The 20072-nt window shown below is 39.8% G+C and overlaps 1 protein-coding gene across 5 annotated transcripts in view; it reads left to right on the forward strand.

Annotated features, from left to right (window-relative positions):
- eml5 (EMAP like 5) overlaps nt 1–20072 on the forward strand; it is a 36662-nt gene that overhangs the window by 13622 nt on the left and 2968 nt on the right. The window contains exons 5-38 of one of the 5 annotated variants that reach the window (XM_004082576.4): nt 675–860; nt 1582–1717; nt 2719–2920; nt 3514–3651; nt 3766–4022; nt 4101–4313; nt 4401–4568; nt 6416–6522; nt 6617–6735; nt 6835–7021; nt 7154–7259; nt 7651–7744; nt 8787–8887; nt 9027–9220; nt 9666–9777; nt 9899–10026; nt 12621–12762; nt 12859–13011; nt 13590–13721; nt 13797–13885; nt 15300–15476; nt 15618–15819; nt 15909–16035; nt 16281–16295; nt 16886–16894; nt 17117–17195; nt 17426–17555; nt 17691–17789; nt 17992–18012; nt 18811–18984; nt 19077–19285; nt 19436–19593; nt 19674–19788; nt 19863–20051. In XM_004082576.4, the coding sequence (XP_004082624.1) occupies nt 675–860; nt 1582–1717; nt 2719–2920; nt 3514–3651; nt 3766–4022; nt 4101–4313; nt 4401–4568; nt 6416–6522; nt 6617–6735; nt 6835–7021; nt 7154–7259; nt 7651–7744; nt 8787–8887; nt 9027–9220; nt 9666–9777; nt 9899–10026; nt 12621–12762; nt 12859–13011; nt 13590–13721; nt 13797–13885; nt 15300–15476; nt 15618–15819; nt 15909–16035; nt 16281–16295; nt 16886–16894; nt 17117–17195; nt 17426–17555; nt 17691–17789; nt 17992–18012; nt 18811–18984; nt 19077–19285; nt 19436–19593; nt 19674–19788; nt 19863–20051 (4668 nt within the window). Of the gene's footprint in view, nt 1–674; nt 861–1581; nt 1718–1922; nt 1947–2718; nt 2921–3513; nt 3652–3765; nt 4023–4100; nt 4314–4400; nt 4569–6415; nt 6523–6616; nt 6736–6834; nt 7022–7153; nt 7260–7650; nt 7745–8786; nt 8888–9026; nt 9221–9665; nt 9778–9898; nt 10027–12620; nt 12763–12858; nt 13012–13589; nt 13722–13796; nt 13886–15299; nt 15477–15617; nt 15820–15908; nt 16036–16280; nt 16296–16885; nt 16895–17116; nt 17196–17425; nt 17556–17690; nt 17790–17991; nt 18013–18810; nt 18985–19076; nt 19286–19435; nt 19594–19673; nt 19789–19862; nt 20052–20072 lie in introns of all 5 variants that reach the window. The other 4 variants (XM_020713774.3, XM_078940988.1, XM_020713776.3 and 1 more) reach the window with 4 other exon arrangements.

A 20072-nucleotide genomic window follows, 5' to 3' on the forward strand; every position in this document is an offset into this window, starting at 1 on the left:
GCGGATCGGATAAGCCCTGTTCCGTTAAAGTGCTAAGGAGCCTTTATAAATCTCAAGGCAGGGCTGTATCTTAGTCTGTGATGCCTGTCCCTGATAATCGACCCCTCCTGTTAGCACACAGACTTTCTGTCTGTCTTTCTCACATATATTAGAAGGGGTGCGACAGGCTGTCGCAGTAAAGGTGCTCATTTGTTTGCCACCAATGCTTAACAACCTTTTGCACACAGCAGGAAAAAAAGAGACGTCCTTTTCCTTTGTCTCGTTGCTGATGAGCATGTCTCCTTTCTGCGTGCAGATTGAGGTGTTTAAGTATTCGAGACGCCATCCCCAAGCTTCATCCCTGTGATCTCATCCCCAAGCAGACGAGGCTTCTCTCGTTCCTTCTTCCTTCTTGTGTTAGAGATTTAGCCCTCAGACGAAGCCGTGTCCGTGCATCCCAATGACCTTGTTCATAAATAATGAGCCTGCATGTGTGTGGTAGTGTGTCTGTGTCTGTGCATGCTGATCAGGTGGTTGCAGCAACAGGCCCCTAGCAAAAAAAAGTGCACTCTCTCCTCCGTGTGCATTGAATTTAACTTTATTTCTATGCATTTACCAAAGGTTTTGAACCCCCCTCACATGCTGTCATACTTGCCTTTTTAGCCACAGTCTTCTCACACCACCTCTGTTTGCAGTTTTGGAGCTTGTGTGGTAATGCTCTAACACCCAAACGTGGGGTGTTTGGCAAAACAGGGGATCTCCAAACCATCCTCTGCCTTGCTTGCGCCAAGGATGAGATCACATATTCGGGTGCCTTGAATGGTGACATCTATGTTTGGAAAGGGATCAACCTGTTGAGAACCATTCAAGGAGCTCATGGGGTATGTATATACGATGGGTTGTATTTATGTGCTACTTCTCCCAGGCTGCTTTTCCAACGCACATAAGCTGTCACATATCTGAGTGTAATAATAAGCAAACACATTATAATAAAAGTCCCTTTGTAAATGTTACTTAATGTATAATTAAGCATTAATTAACTATGAAGTAAATTGTTAACAGCCACTTTTATCCATTATTTTGCATTACTAAGTGTTATCATTTCATCATACATTAGGCAATGTATGAAAGTGGGTGTTCACACTTTATTTATAGTTAATTAATGCTTAATTATGGATTAAATAACATAAATAAAAGGGCCCCTATTAGAAAGTGTTACCAAAGCATCTAGTGAAGTTAATAAGGTTTGAAGCAAGACATGTTTGTATAATTTGATTCTGCCCTGTAGAGAAAGATCAGCCTTTTGCTCTGCAGGATTAAATGATATCTATGGGATCAACATCTGGGTGAGGGGGTAGTCAAATGGGGGAGGGGTAATAACTACGGTACATGATAATTCCAGCTTTTTGTGATGCCAAATGTCTCTCTAAGGCCTCAACTTAAGCACGTTTCCCTTTTGAGGCAAAGGAGTTTTAAAATTAATTGATACAGAACCATTTTTTGAGAGAACCTTGGTAAACAAATGACATTGTACTAGTCAAAGTAAAATCTGGATGTATTGTCTTCATGGAATAGATCCTTACAGCCTTTCCTTTCTTCCAGTCAGGGATTTTCAGCATGAATGCCTGTGAAGAAGGTTTTGCCACCGGAGGTCGGGATGGCTGTGTCCGGCTGTGGGATCTTAACTTTAAACCAATAACTGTCATCGATCTCAGGGAAACAGACCAAGGATATAAAGGTGAAATAAAACAGCCTTTTTTTTAAAATTAAGGGTTAGTTTATAGAAAACGTTTGCACACAAACATACAGTATGTGACAACATAACCAACACTTTTTGCTGACAAAAGCCATTCTTTCTGACATTCCTTCCCCCTTTACTAACATTTTCCCATTTTTGTTTCCTATTTCCTTCATCTCCTTTACTCTTGTCTTGGATCTAACAGTAGCTAGAGGTGAAAATAGCAGAGGTGGGTAATGTTATAGAGGGTGTATTAAGCAATTGTAGTCTGTCTGTAGCAGCTTTCATGCTGTTTTGTTCTCCTCTTGTTAGTAAATCCAAGTTCCTTCACAGTTTTTCACCACATATGGATGTTGATTTCATCTACAGCCTTATGCATAAAGCCAAGTGCAGCATTTAGTGAGAATGTTTCACTGAAACCATTGCTGAAACTTCATTACTTAATTTTTATCCCATGAGGTAATGATTGAAGTGAAACTAATCTAGTCAGTGTTTTCTGTAAACATTTGTGCAAAAGTACTTTAATTTTTAGGGACTTGTCAAGTGGGTTGCATCATGGAGGACATCGCTTGCTTTTGTCTGTCATGGAATCTATACGGACTCCATGATGGTGAAATCAGAAACTGTTGGAAGACTCAATTTTTCTGATTCTAAAATCATCTCAAATAGTTGTTGTTTGATGTTTGAGGTCAGTTTAAGTCTGTCGTGGTATGTATTGCATGACAGTTGCAAATCCACGTATGCTAATTTTTTGCACAGTTCTATGTATGTGGAGCATATGCATCCTGTACGCAGATACAGCTGCAGAGCGGCTTGAGAATATGTGATGTTTTCCTGTATAAACCGCTAGCTACCCCAGATCCGATAGCTAGCTGATGTTTTGTTAATTCCAGTTGTGTCTTTTTTAAATAAGCACCCCAGATGAAAACATCTATCACTCTTAATGTTTCCAGACATGTTTCATTTTTCCTGACATTTTGTGTGTGTGTTTGTTGCTACAGGGCTGTCTGTCCGTAGTGTGTGCTGGAGGGGAGATCACATTCTAGTGGGCACACAGGACAGTGAAATCTTTGAAGTGGTGGTCCACGACCGCAACAAGCCCTTTCTCATCATGCAGGGTCACTGTGAGGGCGAGCTCTGGGCTTTGGCCGTGCATCCCACCAAGCCTCTGGCCATGACGGGAAGCGATGACCGTTCAGTCAGGTGAGGATGTAGCTTAGTTTTGGAACTTGGGCATACTGGTGCTGGGCATATTCATACCCAAAATACTGAATCAATTGGATTTTAACTGCAAAGTTTGATAGATGATTCCACCTAATTTAAATACCTTCATTCTCTTTTTTTAATCAAAATTCTAGTTAGGAATCATTTATTTGGTTTTGACGAATTGCTTATGTAAAACTAGTGTTTTAAATAGAGCAAAGGGAACTCTAAGACTTTTTACCAAAAAAATATCAGAAAATAGCTTTAAAAAATTAAAATTCATTGCCTTGGCTTATTAGTATTGCAATTTCTAAGCGAAGCTCAATTTAATTCAATTTAAAAAAATCTAATCCCAGTTCAACCCAACATATGATTTCAAGAAAACGTTCACATTTGTGCTTCACAAAGACTAGCTCTACACTTATTTATTCACCTTTATTTCACACAAATTTTTATCTTCATTTTTTATTGAAAAAATAGGTAGATATAATTTTTGTGTACATTTTATATTTAAATAGAAGATATTTTTTCCTTCTTGTGTTATTGCATCACTGCTTTGTGTCCTAATGTTCTTTACCTTGTTGTGTCTGAAGAATATGGAGCCTTATAGATCATGCATTGATAGCACGCTGCAACATGGAGGAGCCGATTCGCTGCGCAGCTGTGAGCACTGATGGTATTCATCTGGCTTTGGGAATGAAGGATGGCTCATTTACTGTCCTAAGAGTCAGGTGGGTTGTACAGATCAAAAGGGGAAAAATAAACTTGTTCTAAGTGAATCTAAAGTAAAGTGAACGAGATGCATTCTTTGGCATCCCTCCCTCTGCTCCTCCGTCTCCCTCTAGAGACATGACTGAGGTGGTTCACATCAAGGACAGGAAGGAGGCCATTCATGAATTGAAGTACTCCCCTGATGGGGCTCACTTGGCTGTCGGGTCTAATGAAAACTCAGTGGACATCTATGGTGTGGTGCAAAGGTACAAGAAAGTGGGAGAATGCATGGGCTCCAACAGCTTTATCACACACATGGATTGGTCCACAGACAGCAAATACCTGCAAACCAATGATGGCAGCGGCCGGAGGCTCTTTTACAGGATGCCAAGTTAGTGACAGACCATTAGCTGCTCTGAATGAGAGGGGTTTGCTCTGTGAGGTAAGCTTTTTGTTTTTTTTTGTTGAGGTGGGAAGGAAGTGACCAACAGGGAGGAGCTAAAGCTGGTGCAGTGGGCTTCGTGGACCTGTGTGTTGGGCCCCGAGGTCAATGGCATATGGCCCAAGTACTCGGATATCAATGATATCAACTCAGTTGACGGCAACTTTAGCAATCAAGTATTAGTAACAGCGGATGATTATGGATTAGTAAAACTGTTCCGATATCCTTGCATAAAAAAAGGTTAGACCTTTCAAATATGTTCCTTCACCTTGAAATCGTTGCGAAAGACTGAAAAAATGAATTCTATGGTTTTTCTCTTTGTTTCAGGAGCAAAATTTAGAAAGTATTTAGGTCACTCAGCCCATATAACCAATGCAAGATGGTCACATGACTATCAGTGGGTCATAACTATTGGTGGAGCTGATCACTCAGTGTTCCAGTGGAAGTTTGTTCCAGAAAGAAAATCCAAAGAGGCTTTGCACATAGCGCCACAAGGTGAGAAGATATTGGTATTATCAGGTTGGTTCTTGCTGTAAAAAGAAAAATTTGAAGTGCAACTCTCTCCAAACCGTTTGAAGATAATGCACACACTTCACAAAATAAATAAAGCCTCCCAAACTATCTACTAACTAAAAAGGATTAAATTGGCAAGAGAAAAAGGTGTAACCTAGTATATTTGTGATGGCTTAATATAGAAGCATTTAAATGAAATGGCACGCAGTATATAAAAGGTCTTAAAGAAATATTTGCCACACATTTGGCTAAAACAGAAATACCATTAAAACATCTTCCGTTCAGCTGTATTTTTCATTGTTATTTGTTTTATCTTCTCATATTAAAAAGGTGAAACAACAAAATTCTGCAAACCTTCAGTCTGCAGCCTAAGAACAATGTAGTATTTTTGAAAAATATGCAGCTCTGAGCTTTTAAAGCAGAACTCATTCACTTAAGGCTTTAAATGTTTGGAGAGGATTATTAAATTCTCTTCCAAAGCCCCTGCAAAGATTCTAAACTAGGAAAAATATTAAATCTCATATTTATTATTATCATACCAATTATTTATATGATATTTGTTATTTTTGTTTGTTACAAGCAAAAAGGTTTACATGTGAAGTATCTTGCGTCCTCGTCAAAAGCAATTGATTTGTTTTTCTTTTTAAAGCACAAAAGGCAAAATGAAGGCTGTTGAGGGACGGAGCGTGGCCAGAAAATTGATTTTCCAAGCTCTTTGCTCCAAAATATAGTATTATTATCCTATCTGGGGAAAAGCCTTTATTTAAATTGCTCAATGCCTTTGTGTCATTTTTGTTGTCTACCTGCTTAATTATCTATCGTAATTATCTAGTGTAGTAGTAAATACAGTAAAATATATTTTTCCAAACACCAAATCCCGTGGAACTCCGTAAATGATTGGAGTGTAAAAGACATTTGATGTTAACATAAACAACTAAATAAATGATGCCTGTGTATTGCAGCTCCTCATATATATTGTTAAATACAATTTCATTTTTATAGGATAATTATTAGTTGATTTTAATTCATACAGTACGTTCTTAGCAAATCCTCTCAATATTGGACTTTTTCAATTCTCTCACAAAATATTTGCAGTTGTTTAAGGAAATTCCTTTACAAATTCCACTACAGAAAAACATTTTTAAACTCAATTTAAGTTAACATTTTTTTTCTTTTTTAAAGATAATAACTCATCTTATGCAGTGTTATGCAGTTCAGTTGTAATGGAGAATGCTCCCACTCACAGTCCGCATTATACTGTAGTTAGTAAATCTGCTAATAAGAGTTTTGTCACACAACGTAACAAAACTCCACAGCTGCTGGTCTCAGCCATATTTTTCCTTTCGTCTTCCTTTTAAATAAACTGTTATTCTGTGATGCCTTCCAAAGGAACAGCCATCACCTTAATTAGGAAGAATCCAATAAAATTGAGTGAAGCTTGGAAAGCATAAATGCACTGTCATTCCAAAGTCATATTTTTCCCAGAGACAGAGTGCAGTTGTGCTCTCTGAAAGTACCTCACACACTAACTGCTATTCCTTTTAATTTTCCTAATGGATCTTGGGAAGGGGGGTTGCCTTATGCTGCCAGATCTACTTATGGCTTTGTCTTGGCGTGGGTTTACTGTGCTACATCAGCATTTCTACACAGATTTCTTTAGCATTGTCACTGTACACATAACAATCCATTACATAGAAGATGTCATTGTTCAATTACATGATTGACCCTCACTCCCACTGAAGATCGTGCTTTTTATTATTGTATTCTGTGTTCCTCTGATTAAAGAGAATGTTACTGGCACTCTGATTTAACCTTGTTTCTACCTGCAGAGACCTTGGCAGACTCTAACAGTGAAGAATCGGACTCCGACCAATCAGACGTGCCTGAGATGGACTCGGAAATCGAGCAGGAGACGCAGCTCACATACAGACGGCAGGTGTGTGATAGAAATGAATTGGTTTTTCATTTTAAACACCATTCAACTGTTTTTTTATTCTGGTTTGATTTTGGTTTTTTCCACTTGAACCCAGGTTTATAAAGAAGATCTACCACAGCTCAAAGAGCAGTGCAAAGTGAAACATCGTGCCACGGCCATGAAAAAAAGAGAACGGGCTCCAGCAAGTGGGATTAAGTTACACTTCATCCATGGGTAGGCAGACTTTGAAAGAGGACTTTGCCCAAATCCAAACCACGTTGATTCAAAAAAATGTATTCAAACAAACTCTTTTTTTTAAACATATTTTTGCAGCTACAGGGGCTATGATTGCAGAAGCAACCTCTTCTACACCCAGACCGGGGAAATTGTCTATCATGTAGCTGCTGTTGGGGTGGTGTATAACGGACAACAAAATACTCAGCGTTTCTATATGGGCCATGACGATGACATCCTCTGTCTGGCTATCCACCCCCTGAAAGACTTTGTTGCGACAGGCCAGGTAGCTCCTGAGATTTAAGGCCTTTTGAGTCAGACCAAAACTTTTCAGCTGAGAAAAAATAGAATTCTTTAACATTTCATTTTGAATATTAAGATTAATGGGTTTACTTAACAGAAAATCAATGTTTCCCAGGTTGGCAGAGATTCCTCAGTCCATGTTTGGGACACTGAAACATTAAAGCCCATATCAGTGCTAAAAGGTTCTCACCAGCTTGGAGTGTGTGCTTTGGACTTCTCAGGTAAAACACCTTTTTTTCTTTAAACGCAGTTTACAAACCCATCTCAACTTAACATAAACCTGAACATCTAGCTTTCATGAGTACCATTTTAAACATGAGAGACATTAGTAAATTTGTAAGACAATCATTAAAAAAAATCAGTTTTTCCTGTCTTGTCATGATGGTCTGGCAGCACCAAGACAGAGCAATTCATCTTACTATGCATAGTTGGCCCCAGACGGAGACACGCCTGTGATCTGTGTGTCAGTGTCATTGCCGAGCCTGCTGCAAATCAAACTGAGAGGCTTTTATGTTGCTAATAACGGCTAAACTTCAAAGAAGAGAAAACAGCAGTCATCTTTTTCTTTTGCTTTTATGAATGTTTTTTTTTTTTTTTTTTTTTACACCATAGCGGATGGGAGGCGCCTAGTCTCTATTGGCCTGGATGACAATCACACTATTGTGCTGTGGGACTGGAGAAAAGGCGAGACGCTCTCTGCCATGCGGTTAGTATGCTTTAGGTACATCACAATGTTGACACGGCTACAATTCGGCCTTTCAGCGCACAGCAGCTGCCGCCTCCACACCAGGAGAGCTTTAAAAAAAAGCATAGTTAATAATGTAGAGTCTCTGAGCAGCACCGATTTAAATATGGACATTTATAGATGAGCACTAAATTGAAGCCACTTTACTATGAAAGTCTGAGTGATGAATAGCTGGAAAGAAAGGAAATTATCCTTTGTATTACAATGCTGCTCCTTTGCAGCCTATCACCTCACTTGTATTGAAATTTTTATGGCTGTCGATTTGTAAAAGAAAGAAAAAACAATTGCAATCCATCTGGTTTCACTTAACAAGCCTGTTTTGTTTTAGGAATAATAGAATAAAATGAAAGTAATGAAACAATCTGAACTACAGATTTACACTGACATACCAGAAAACACAAATGGCACTAACAACATAAGAAAATACTATAAAACATAAAAATGAGTTATTATTTTCGCTTTGTCCAAATTATTTCAGGTCCCAGAAAGTATAGTGATGCAATGTAATAGATTTGAACATTCACATCACACTCTAAAAGTGTATATTCCAGCATGAAAAAAAGAAATAAAAAGAACATCACTCAGTGTGTCAGACTCTCACTGCAGCCCATGGACAAATTGGAGTAGCACTATTTTCCTTTGCAGACCCTTAGGAGCAGTGAGATGGGCAGAGCGAGAAGCCAGACAGAGACAGTTTCTAATGTGCCACTTATTAGTAGTATTTAGCTGGGCTAAGTAAGGTATGGGTATGTAATGATGCAGCTAAGGAACATGGAATCAGGATTTCAAAAGATGCAGCAAAAAAAGTTAATCTTAAGTGAGCAGAATGGTGAACAAGCCTCAAAAGTGGTATAATCTTTAAGTTTTACAATTTATCAATATAAAGTATTGATTTGAAATCTGAATTGTTCTGCAGCTTAAACCTTTACAAAATTCAGCATAAATATCAATACATGCATTCATTTTCTGTTTCAATTCATCTATTTCACATGTTTCTTCCTAGAGGGAGCAAGGATAAAATATTTGTTGTCAAAATTAATCCCTACCTCCCTGACAAGCTCATTACTGCTGGTGTGAAACATATGAAGTTTTGGCATAAAGCTGGTGAGAACTGTGCTATTCATTCATATTTTTATTCTTTTCATGAGTGCAAGTGTGTTGACTGAATAAGATTCTAACAAGCACAATTCTAACTATGCTGTGACACATCTCTGGATGAATTCGTTGTTGGCTTCCCTTTCAGGTGGTGGTCTAATTGGGCGCAAGGGGAACATGGGAAAGACTGAGACTATGATGTGTGCGGTGTATGGTTGGTCGGAGGAGATGGTGTTTTCAGGCACATGCACGGGTGACATTTGCATCTGGAGGGACATGTTTCTGATGAAGACTGTCAAAGCTCATGATGGCCCTGTTTTCAGTATGCACGCGCTAGAAAAGGTACATTTTAAAGCTTCAAGCAAGTTTTTTTTTCCTATTAACTAATTTAATGTAATTTAGATAGAACTATAATGCTCTAAAACTGTGGACTTCAGATATGAACAATAAGATCTTCAAATTTAATCTACCAAATGTTTGCCCCTTTGTATGTTAGCAGAACCCCAGTTAGCTGCATTTGGTTTTGAGATGTAGCAGACAAAATAATAAAAGTAAAGTAAATATCTAGATTACCAGTTCCTGAAAAAGTAGCGATAGTTATTGAGTTGTTCCAATCATTTTTCATAATGGTTAAATAAAGGAGACAAGGTGTAGATTCTGACTGACTAAACATAATCAATCCCAATCAAAACAGTATTAAGGGAAAGTGTTCCTGAAAGTAGTAGATCTTAAAAAATCTGTTTGAAGACTAAATGATCTGATAAAGTGCCAACGTTTTTCTTTTCAGGGTTTTGTTACTGGTGGAAAGGATGGTATTGTAGCTCTGTGGGATGACACTTTTGAGAGGTGTCTCAAGACTTACGCCATCAAGAGAGCAGTCCTCGCTCCAGGCTCTAAAGGTAAGTCTTGAACTAACTTCTTTGCATTACAGGATGTGATATTTTCAAGCCAATACACACTTTTTAACTCGCATGACATAAATGTCTTTCACTTTTATTCGTTTATTCCCCAACTCTGCAGGCCTTCTTTTGGAGGACAATCCCTCTATTCGTGCCATATCCCTTGGCCATGGCCACATTCTTGTAGGAACCAAAAATGGAGAGATCCTGGAGGTGGATAAGAGCGGACCCATTACTCTGCTGGTCCAGGTGAGTAAAAAAAAAAGACTTCATGAAAAATTCACATCAGAATAAACTTTTCTGCGATTATCTGTCACTGAATTTTCACAAGGACACAAATCCACAAATAAATAAAAAACATGTTCAAAGAAGTTCTATCAGAAAACTAAATGAGCCCATTGGTGCTGAAACGACATCTGGGGACGAAATAAATAGCAAAAGAGCAAAAAAAGTGGACAGACCCAAATACAAAAAAGAGAACCCGATTTGACCACAAATAGAATCTGCCGTCCTCCCACCACTTCAAGAGAAAAACATGTCGCTTGTGAAGAAAATTGAAGAACATTGCTGCACTAGACAAACAGTAACCTGACCCACAAAATGGAGCCCAACAGCCATAAACCAAGATAGTGAAACAAACCGGGTGTAACAAGATCAACTAACCCCCAAAAAAGTCAAAAACAACTCAAATAAAGGTATTAGGTAACTCAAATTGTTTGCAGAAACGCAAACAAAAGGGTCACAAGGGGTGTGGTCCACTGTAAGACTTTGCTTTTTCACAGTTATTGTCTCAAATAATCCCCCAAAAGTGGGTGGAAATCCACAACTTTAAATGTCACAAACAAAGTGGACACAGCTCATTTGTAACATCCAAACAAACGGCTGAACACTAAAGGTGTTTTTCGTGGAGTTCTGACTAAATGGTTTAAGCTTTAAAGAAGAACTGGTGTGTGGAGATAAGAAGTTTTCTTAAGACTGACTTCAACTGTGGATGCCCAGCCCCTTAAAGACAGTACAACAAAAACCCCTTCACAAAAATGCTGCAGTGGAACTGCATACAGATGCTCAGTGATCTTGCAGACTACAATATATGACCTGCTGAGTTAGAAGTATTTTTCAAAAACAAAGACTAGCATTCAGAAATAGATATTATTCTCCCTGGTTCTGCTTTACACCAACTTTATCAGAAACGAGAGCAAAGAACGCCTAAAGTGAAGCTCTGTGCTATTGACGTGCTGGGATATCTACTCCTAATGATGTGTCCTCATTTCTCACTGGGAGACATTTTTCTTTCCAACATGCCTGCAGACTATAGGCCTCATCTCTCTGTAACCTGATAGATTGCTTTGGGTTCTGAGTGTACACACAGCTGAGCAACTCTGCCCCACTGCCCAGCACACATGGAATGTGTCCTGCTCTAATGGGAGAAGACTGGGATCGGGCAGGGTCAGAGACAAAGAACTCCCCTGCCAGTTTATATGTGCCGCACCTGATGTATAGTCTGCGTCCGTCAACACAGATTTTTTACGACTAAAGAACATGAAAATGTCAAATTAATTCATGCAACACTTGGTTCCACTTGTAGCTCTACTTCTATTCTCTTTCTTGATAAGTGTTGTAAATTCAACATCTTCGCAAAGTGTGAATAACAACAGTAATATAGGACTTTAATCTTGTCAGGAGGACACAGAGTCCTAACAAGACAGTTTAAAAATGGAACTAAATCCTTGTGAAACAGTTTCCTCTGGCTTTGAAAAAAGAAAAGAGAGACAATGCCCCATGCTAAGCTTGCAACGTGTCTATTTCTAGACTGATTCGATGTAATCAAACTTCAGCGATCGATCATGCCCTTTGGCAAAACAAGGTTTTGTTTAGTATTGAGTGAGATTTGAAGCACAAAATGCAAAACAGCATGCAACAACATTGATCAGCCTTCAGCTCACTACGCCTGACAAACTACTCTTAAGAGTGCTAGCTTCCTACGATAAACCAAGAATCAGTCATCCATCAGCAGCAACATGGGTGACTCCATGCTTCTGACTGACTTATGAGCTCAAATGTATAAATCAAGCAGCAGTGAAAAATAGTAAAGAAAATAAAAACCTATTACTTTTACTTAAAAATTAGGTGATTCTGTATTTTCTTGCGGGCTCATTTGTGGTCACAGAGATCAAACTGTATCAGAGAACTGGACTGAGTGAGTGTGACATCCCCCATATAAAAAAGCTTACATCAATTCAGTCGCCATTTGTTCACGATACAGACGTTGCCACGTTGGAGCCAGTAATTGTCAGTAAGCAGTGATTGGTCCAAGTTGACCTGAGTCAACATTGCCATAGCAACAGCATGGGAATGGCCACAGCAAAGGACATCCCCCCAACACTTGAAAGTGGACTTGGGAGATTCTGATGTTAGACGTGAGGGCCGGTGGGCACCACATTTTTTAATTTAGGCATCAGTTTAAACTTGAATAAGTGGCACTACAGAAACAAGGTCATTAAAAAAAGAATATGATTACCGAGAACATGATAAAAAAGAATGGTTATTTTGACAAATAAAATGACTGAGTAATAGCTGTTATTTCTTTCTAAAAGTTTATAGGATTTTGGTTCGGTGCTGGCTCCAGGAAGTACCTGGAGCCAGCAGGTACTTCCTGTATGGAACACAAAAGGGAGGGGCCACTCAGTCCAGTTCTCATAAACAATCAATAATGGTAGAAACAGCACAATGGAATGCAATTTGATGTTTGTTACTTTTGCTTTTTACAGCTGAAAACATAGTTTGGGTTCCTTTGCCTTTTAGCAAGTACTAATGGCACATTTATGGTCCACATGTGTCTCCAGGGTCACATGGAGGGTGAAGTGTGGGGCCTGGCCTCTCATCCTCATCTCCCTCTCTGTGCCACTGTCAGCGATGACAAAACCCTGCGCATATGGGACCTGTCTCCCAGTCACTGCATGCTGGCTGTACGCAAACTCAGGAAAGGTGCGTCAGTGTTGGAGCAAACATTGAGTACCAAGTCATTTACCAAATGGAAGTGAATCGGTTCCAGGTAATAAACAGACATCTGGTTTTCACCAGGCGGCCGCTGCTGCTGTTTCTCCCCTGATGGTAAGGCTCTAGCGGTGGGGCTGAATGACGGCAGTTTCATCATTGTGAACGCAGACACCTTAGAAGACCTGGTGTCCTTCCACCATCGCAAGGACGCCATCTCAGACATCAGATTCTCTCCAGGTTTATTGTTCACTTTCAATCTTGTTTGTCATTTCAAAACTCCTCTGAGATGTGAATAGACCTTGAAAAGCCCTTCAGAGGACTCCAGTTTACACTATGTAGAAGCTGGGCTGAATCGTGGGCAGGTATGCTTGCTTCCCTCCTGTTGTGAATCTGAGATTCTGCTGCAGGCCCGAGGCAAATTAATGGCTTTCTATAATAAGGCCAGACAACGAAACAGCAAGAAAGGGATGAGAAACAGTGGGGGTGGATGAAGCAAGAGGAAAGAATGAAACTTATTCTTTTACAGTGTTGGAATGTTTCCATTTTATTTATTTTTGTACCTAAAGTGTATTTAGAAGAGGGAATATAACTGTAATAGGTATGCATTTATAATGGTTTTTCTTATTTTTCATTGCTTTTTTCATTAAACAACCAAATAAATGACCAAATAACTTCCCCAATAAAGTTTGTAGAGATGTTGCTCTTCCTTCCTATCTTCCTATCAATTTAATTTATTTGCTTAAGTCATCACAGAGAATTTCCTTTATAAGACATTAAATAAGAACATTTTCTTGACTCTACTTTCATTGCCGCAGGAGCTGGAAAATACCTCGCCGTCGCCTCAGCGGATAGTTTTGTGGACATTTACAACGTAATGAGCAGCAAACGAGTTGGAGTTTGCAAAGGATGTTTAAGTTATATCACTCATCTGGACTGGGACAAACGAGGTAAACATGTCTCCTTAAGAGCTAAAGTGGAAACAGATGTTAATTGCATTAAACATATAATTTTCTCCCTATCAGGGAAACTACTCCAGGTCAACACGGCAGCTAAAGAGCAATTCTTTTTTGAAGCTCCTCGAGGAAAGAGGCAGACCATCCCAGCTTCAGAGGTGAGCAGAGCCAGAACGCAGAGAAAAGCCGCAGCTGAAGAGTTGATAGCCCACATTTCACTTCCTGATCAGATGAGACTTGGGGAAGGGCAGCGAAACATTAACACGACCCACTTTTCAGCTGTATCATTCTGATTTAGGTCGTAGGAGTGGAATAATGTTTGTAGTTGCTTTAACTCATAGTGACATTTGAGCACCTTGCTATGCACGCAACTGTGGTTCACATTTTAGAAATAATACTCAAGTCAAGTTTAAACCGAGAATCTTATATTCATGTGTGCTTGTCTTTTTTGGGGGGATTTTCTTTATGTTTATTAAAATTACATCTCTCTGCGTAATCGCAACCATCAAACAAGTTTTACATTTTCCAGTTGTTCTGTTAAAAACTGTAAATTTTTAAGGTTTGCGAGCTAAAGACACCAAAAAGTATAAGATCCTTCAAGAACTTTTACTAAAGGGACTGAGTTTCCAGCAAATTTCCCTCAAGAATTACAGTATATGGTATAAATAGCCATTTTGTAAACTAAAGGTCTTTGATTTTGTATTTCACCAAATGAAAGAAGAATTCAGAAGCTACAAGTAATTCTTCATGATGGAAACTATGTTTAAGGTCTTGAAGTAGACTTATACCACAGGTTTACAACCTTTAATGCTAAAACAGCCACTTAGTCCAGTTTCTTACAGAGCAAAACCCAGCACGAGCTAAAAAGTTTCACAGTTTAGAAAAGCCAATCATTTATAAAATGTAGCTTTTAGTATTACAAATATTCTATTACAAGTTCGTTTAAAAATAAAACACATTCTGTGTCGAACAAGATCCTCCTGCTGCGAGATTAACTGGAATTCTAAATGCAAGAAAGCCAGTGTGACAACATTGGTGTTGAAGGAAAAAAAAAACCTACATGCAATTATATACATTAAGAACTTTGCTTCTGAGCAGCTACTAGACACTGTTGTGCAGTAGAAGATACAGATGTGTGCTTTACGATTATTCTAATGTACCATCATTGCATTTAGAAATGCAAAAACGTAAACACAAAACTTAACTAAAACAAACTATCCCATTATTTATTCAAATCAATAGCATTTTTCCTTTAAAGCAAAGGAGCCACGACGGAGGGATAGAGTTCCAAACCCTCAGGTTGCAGACTCAGACATCAGAATCTGCACATTCTCTTTTATGTCTATACATACAGGATATACATTGCACTTAATCCTCTATTAATGCTTTATTGTTTCATGCGCAGTGAAATTCTATGTCTCTTAAACGCAATAAAAAATTTTCAAAAATGTGAAATCTAAACGAACACTACAGTATAAAAATCCTTTAGAAAATATGATATTTTCACTTTCTCATATTGCCATGAATAGTTTTCAAATTTGAACAAAACTTTCCTGTTTGGTTTTCGTTCAGGTGGAGAAGATTGACTGGTGCACGTGGACATGTGTCCTGGGCCCGTCTGCTGAGGGCACCTGGCCTGTGATCAGTGAAGTCACTGAGGTGACCGCTGCCTGCCTTAGTAACGACAGACAGGTGCTAGCAACAGGAGATGACCTTGGATACGTCAAGCTCTTCAGATACCCTGCCAAGGCAAGATGGAAGATATGATTGAACCTTTTATCTTGCTGGAGCATGTCGTGCCTCAAAGCAGAGCTATCGGATGTATGCAAATGCTGTGTTAATTTCATGCATTGTCAGAAGGGTTAAATAAGTGCTGCTTTTTCTCCCTAGGGCAAATATGCTAAGTTTAAACGCTATGTGGCACACAGCACACATGTTACAAATGTGCGATGGACCCACAACGACAGCCTTTTGGTGACAGTTGGTGGGGGTGACACGTGCCTCATGATCTGGGCCCATGAGCTGGAGGGTCTGCGGGAATTCAAGCAGTGCGACAGCGAGGAGTCGGACATTGAGAGCGAAGACGATGGGGGCAAGAAACAACACCCTTTTTTGGCTTGGGTTTCTGCTTCTGAAAGTGTTTCTTGCTGCAGCGAAATAACCGTTTGTACCGTTCACCAGGTTACGACAGTGATGTGACGAGGGAGAACGAGATAAGCTACACCATCAAGGCTTTATCCGCCAACATGCGAGTAATGACAGGAGTCAAACCCCACCTGCAGCTGAAGGAGCCGTCTGTGGATGAGAGGTATTCACTGTTACAGCTGGGATATAGATTTCTAAGAGACACTAGTGAGCACTTCTTGTTAACACCAGTGTCAAATCAAGCAGAAGCCAGTTCTGCCTTCTTTAGGCAACATTTCTTCTCCTGCATTACAATTCTGGACTTTTCCCTGACCTTTTGAAATAATTCCACCTTTTTTGCTTCTCTTCTTTCTTTTAATGGCTGTCCATCTCTCATTATCCTGCTATGCTCTTTTATTCCATGTGAAGACAAGGGGTGGTCAGGTAAGTTTTGTAATCAATAACGTTGATATTTTCAGACAACTTATTGCATGTTATAAAATTTAGAACAGTTATCAGAGCTGACCTTAATTTAAAAAAAACAAATAAAAGTATTTTAGGTGTTAAATAACAAAAAAATATATAATTTGGGATAATGAAGCATTTTTACAACTGTTTTTTTTACAAGTATTGTATCCATATGTGTGCTTCTAGAGAATGCAGACAAAGTAGAAAATTTGTTGAAGCTTAAGTAGAATTGAATTTATTAAATAAAATCATTTTTCAGCATTGCAGTTAAACAAATAGATTTCCCTTTGTAACATTTCCTATCCATTTGCCGAAGAAACATGCTTTTCACCTAAAGAAGAATTTCGCCTCTTTTTCCCTGTCATAGTAAGTCGACACTTTGTCACAGACTTTACACAACCTTTTGTAAGCAGAACTTGTTACAGAAATGAAGGTTGTTGTCATGGTTACATAGTATCGACTTACTGTACGTCCTCATCGGATGAGATGTTGCATCTGTAGGTGCTGCGGGAAAGATATTTTTCTATTTTTTTCATTCTTTTCTTTTCTCTTTTGCTGCCACAAAGAGGATCAAGGTGAGATTATGCAAGTGTCGCTTTTCACATGCAGTTTTCTCCTCTCTGGATTTTGTGCTTGTTGTTTTGGTTTGTTGTTAAAGGAGGGCCTCATTTGTGTCATAATAAATGCTCACAAATGTAAAGCATACACTGCTTATGCAGTGAAAGAATCTGTTGTCATTGTTATTATCTTAATGAGCAGTGTGGTGGCAGCTCTCTCAGCCCAGCTGTCTCTTGCAGGCCTCCTGTCAGCAGAGCACTGCCACAGCCAGAGAAGCTCCAAACCAACAACGTTGGCAAAAAGAAGAGACCCATTGAGGTATGCTACGAAGGAACCCAGATATGCATATGATTATTTTTGAGGAGGCAGAGGATTCAGAGTGCTGCTTGCCCGTCTGATTGTTTCATCTGAAGTCTCAGTCCAGACAGCCTTTCTGTTACTCTGTAATCAAATGATCTCGTCCCCCCTCCCCGCATCTGGCTCTGTACATCTCTGTTGTCATGGTGTTAACCTTTGCAGCCCTCAGACTTCTTCTGACTCCCTTGCAGGACTTGGTTCTGGAGCTGGTGTTCGGTTACCGTGGCAGCGACTGTCGCAACAACGTGCACTATCTGAACGAGGGGGCCGACATTATCTACCACACAGCTTCAGTCGCCATCGTTCTCAACCTGACAACTTGTAAATAGACAGATCACTGTGTGGCTGCAGAGAATACATAATGAAGTGCCTTTCTTTAAAACACGTGTGTGTGTGTGTGTGTGTGTGTGTGTGTGTGTGTGTGTGGGCGGTGTGTTTGTTGGCTTTTTCTTACAGCTTGCCAAAGTTTCTATTTAGAACACAGTGACGACATTCTGTGCCTGACAATCAATCAACACCCCAAATTCCCCAACGTAGTGGCAACTGGCCAAGTAGGTATGTTTGTGAGATGCACACCTTCTAATTTGATCTAAAGAAATCATTGTTCACCAATGAATGGCATGCTTCTCTTATTTCTTCACCTTTTGTGCAGAAAAACAACTTAGAAAAGTATATTAAGACAATCCAGCTGGACTGTGATTGACAGAGATCGTACAATACACAGTTTCATTTTTGTGTTTTTTCTCCCCTTTTGCAGGTGATGCTGGTGACATGGCAGGTGAGAGTTCTCCTGAAACTGTGATCCAAGTGTTAAACAAAAAGTTTGTTTTTTTACAGTACAGTGGTCCCTTGCTATATTGCGGTTCACCTTTCGCAATCTCGCTCTTTTTCAAAGTATTTAGTGCCATTTTCCATGCTTTTTTTGTTTTATACAGCACACTGTGTTGACCTTATCAATCAATCTAATACATACCATGTCTCCTGTGCAGAATGTGTTTATTTGGCAAATTTGCATTTATGACCATCTCACTGGCCTTGTGGTAGAGTGTCTGCCCTGAGACTGGAAGGCAGAGTCACACCAAAGACCCTAAAAATGGGACTCCTTACCCCCCTGCTTTCTTAACACTCAGCATTTATGGGTTGGATTGGGGGGTTAAACCACCAAATGGTTCCCGAGTGCAACTGTGTCTGCTGCTCACTGCTCCCCCATTGGATGGGTCAAATGCGGAGAACACATTTCACACACCTAGGTGCATGACAACTAATTGTGCTTTAACTTAGCTTTATACATTTTTGAACATAATCAGATTTTTGTTTTCTTTCTAAAATACTGGATGTATTTTTCTACAAAAGTTTGAACTTTGTGAGTTTAAACAAGAGAGAAAAGTGTGAAAATGTTCATGTCTGTCTGAGAAAAGTGGATAAAGTGTGGTGAGGGGTTTTACAGCCTTAAAACATCTGTAATTCTACTTTGCGGATGCTTTTAGAATGTAGCCCCCGCATTACTGTAATCAGAAACAACTGAGTGAAACTTTATATACAATGTCCAATTCCCATTCACTCCTTTGTCCTTCAGCTACATCTCCGTCCATCCACGTATGGGATGCCATGACCAAGCAGACGCTATCGGTGTTGCGTTGTTTCCACTCCAGTGGCGTTTGCTCTGTCAGCTTTAGCGCCACAGGAAAACTCCTGCTGTCTGTTGGTCTGGACCCTGAGCACACCATTACCATCTGGAAGTGGCAGGAAGGTGACAAAAGAATACTGGATATTTATTTGTTTGCCATTTTTTTTAGCTGGAATTTCTTTGAAAAACGACACATAACCTGCCTTTTTTACCAGGTGCCAAAGTAGCCAACCGAATTGGTCACAGCCAGAGGATCTTTGTGGCTGAATTTCGGCCTGACTCGGACACACACTTTGTGTCTGTAGGGATCAAGCATGTGCGTTTCTGGACTTTAGCTGGTCGAGCTTTGCTTAGCAAGAAAGGTGTGCTGAGTTCCATCGAGGATGCCCGGATGCAGACTATGCTGTCTGTGGCCTTTGGAGCTGTGAGTAAACCTCACTTCATCGTACCTGATTTTTATTCAAAGACTTTCAAAAGAAACTCTGATTGACATGATGTGCTGTGAAATGCTTTTTGCTTGGCTTGTTCCGCTCTTTTAGGCCACTAGATTAGTGCAGATTTGTTTTCCTTTCAGAATAACTTGACATTTACAGGTACCATAAGTGGGGATGTGTGTGTATGGAAGGAACACATTTTAGTAAGAATAGTGGCCAAAGCTCACACGGGCCCTGTGTTCACTATGTACACCACACTGAGAGACGGCCTGATCGTCACAGGAGGCAAAGAAAGGCCGTAAGTGTCACATTGGAGAGGTCATCTTTGACCCGGGAATTTCAGAGATGAGAGAAAACTCCTCTGTCTTTTTACTCCAGGTCAAAGGATGGTGGCGCTCTGAAGCTCTGGGACCAGGAACTAAAACGCTGCAGAGCATTTCGTTTAGAAACGGGACAGATCATAGACTGCGTTCGTTCTGTATGCAGAGGAAAGGTATTTTGTAATTAAACTTCACAGTTTAGGGTTTCTTCAGATTCAGATTAACTTGTCGCTCTTTCTTGCTGCAGGGTAAAATCCTCGTCGGGACCCGCAATGCTGAAATAATTGAAGTGGGAGAAAAGAACGCCGCCTGCAACATTCTAGTGAACGGACACATGGACGGCCCTATATGGGGTTTGTGTACTCACCCCTCCCGGGACGTGTTTCTGTCTGCAGCAGAAGATGGCACCGTTCGCCTGTGGGACATCCCAGAAAAGGTTCTGTGTCTGATTCCAACA

This window comes from Oryzias latipes, chromosome 22 (assembly GCF_053564925.1).
Source record: "Oryzias latipes strain Hd-rR chromosome 22, Olatipes_Hd-rR_3.1".
NCBI classification, from domain to species: domain Eukaryota; kingdom Metazoa; phylum Chordata; class Actinopteri; order Beloniformes; family Adrianichthyidae; genus Oryzias; species Oryzias latipes.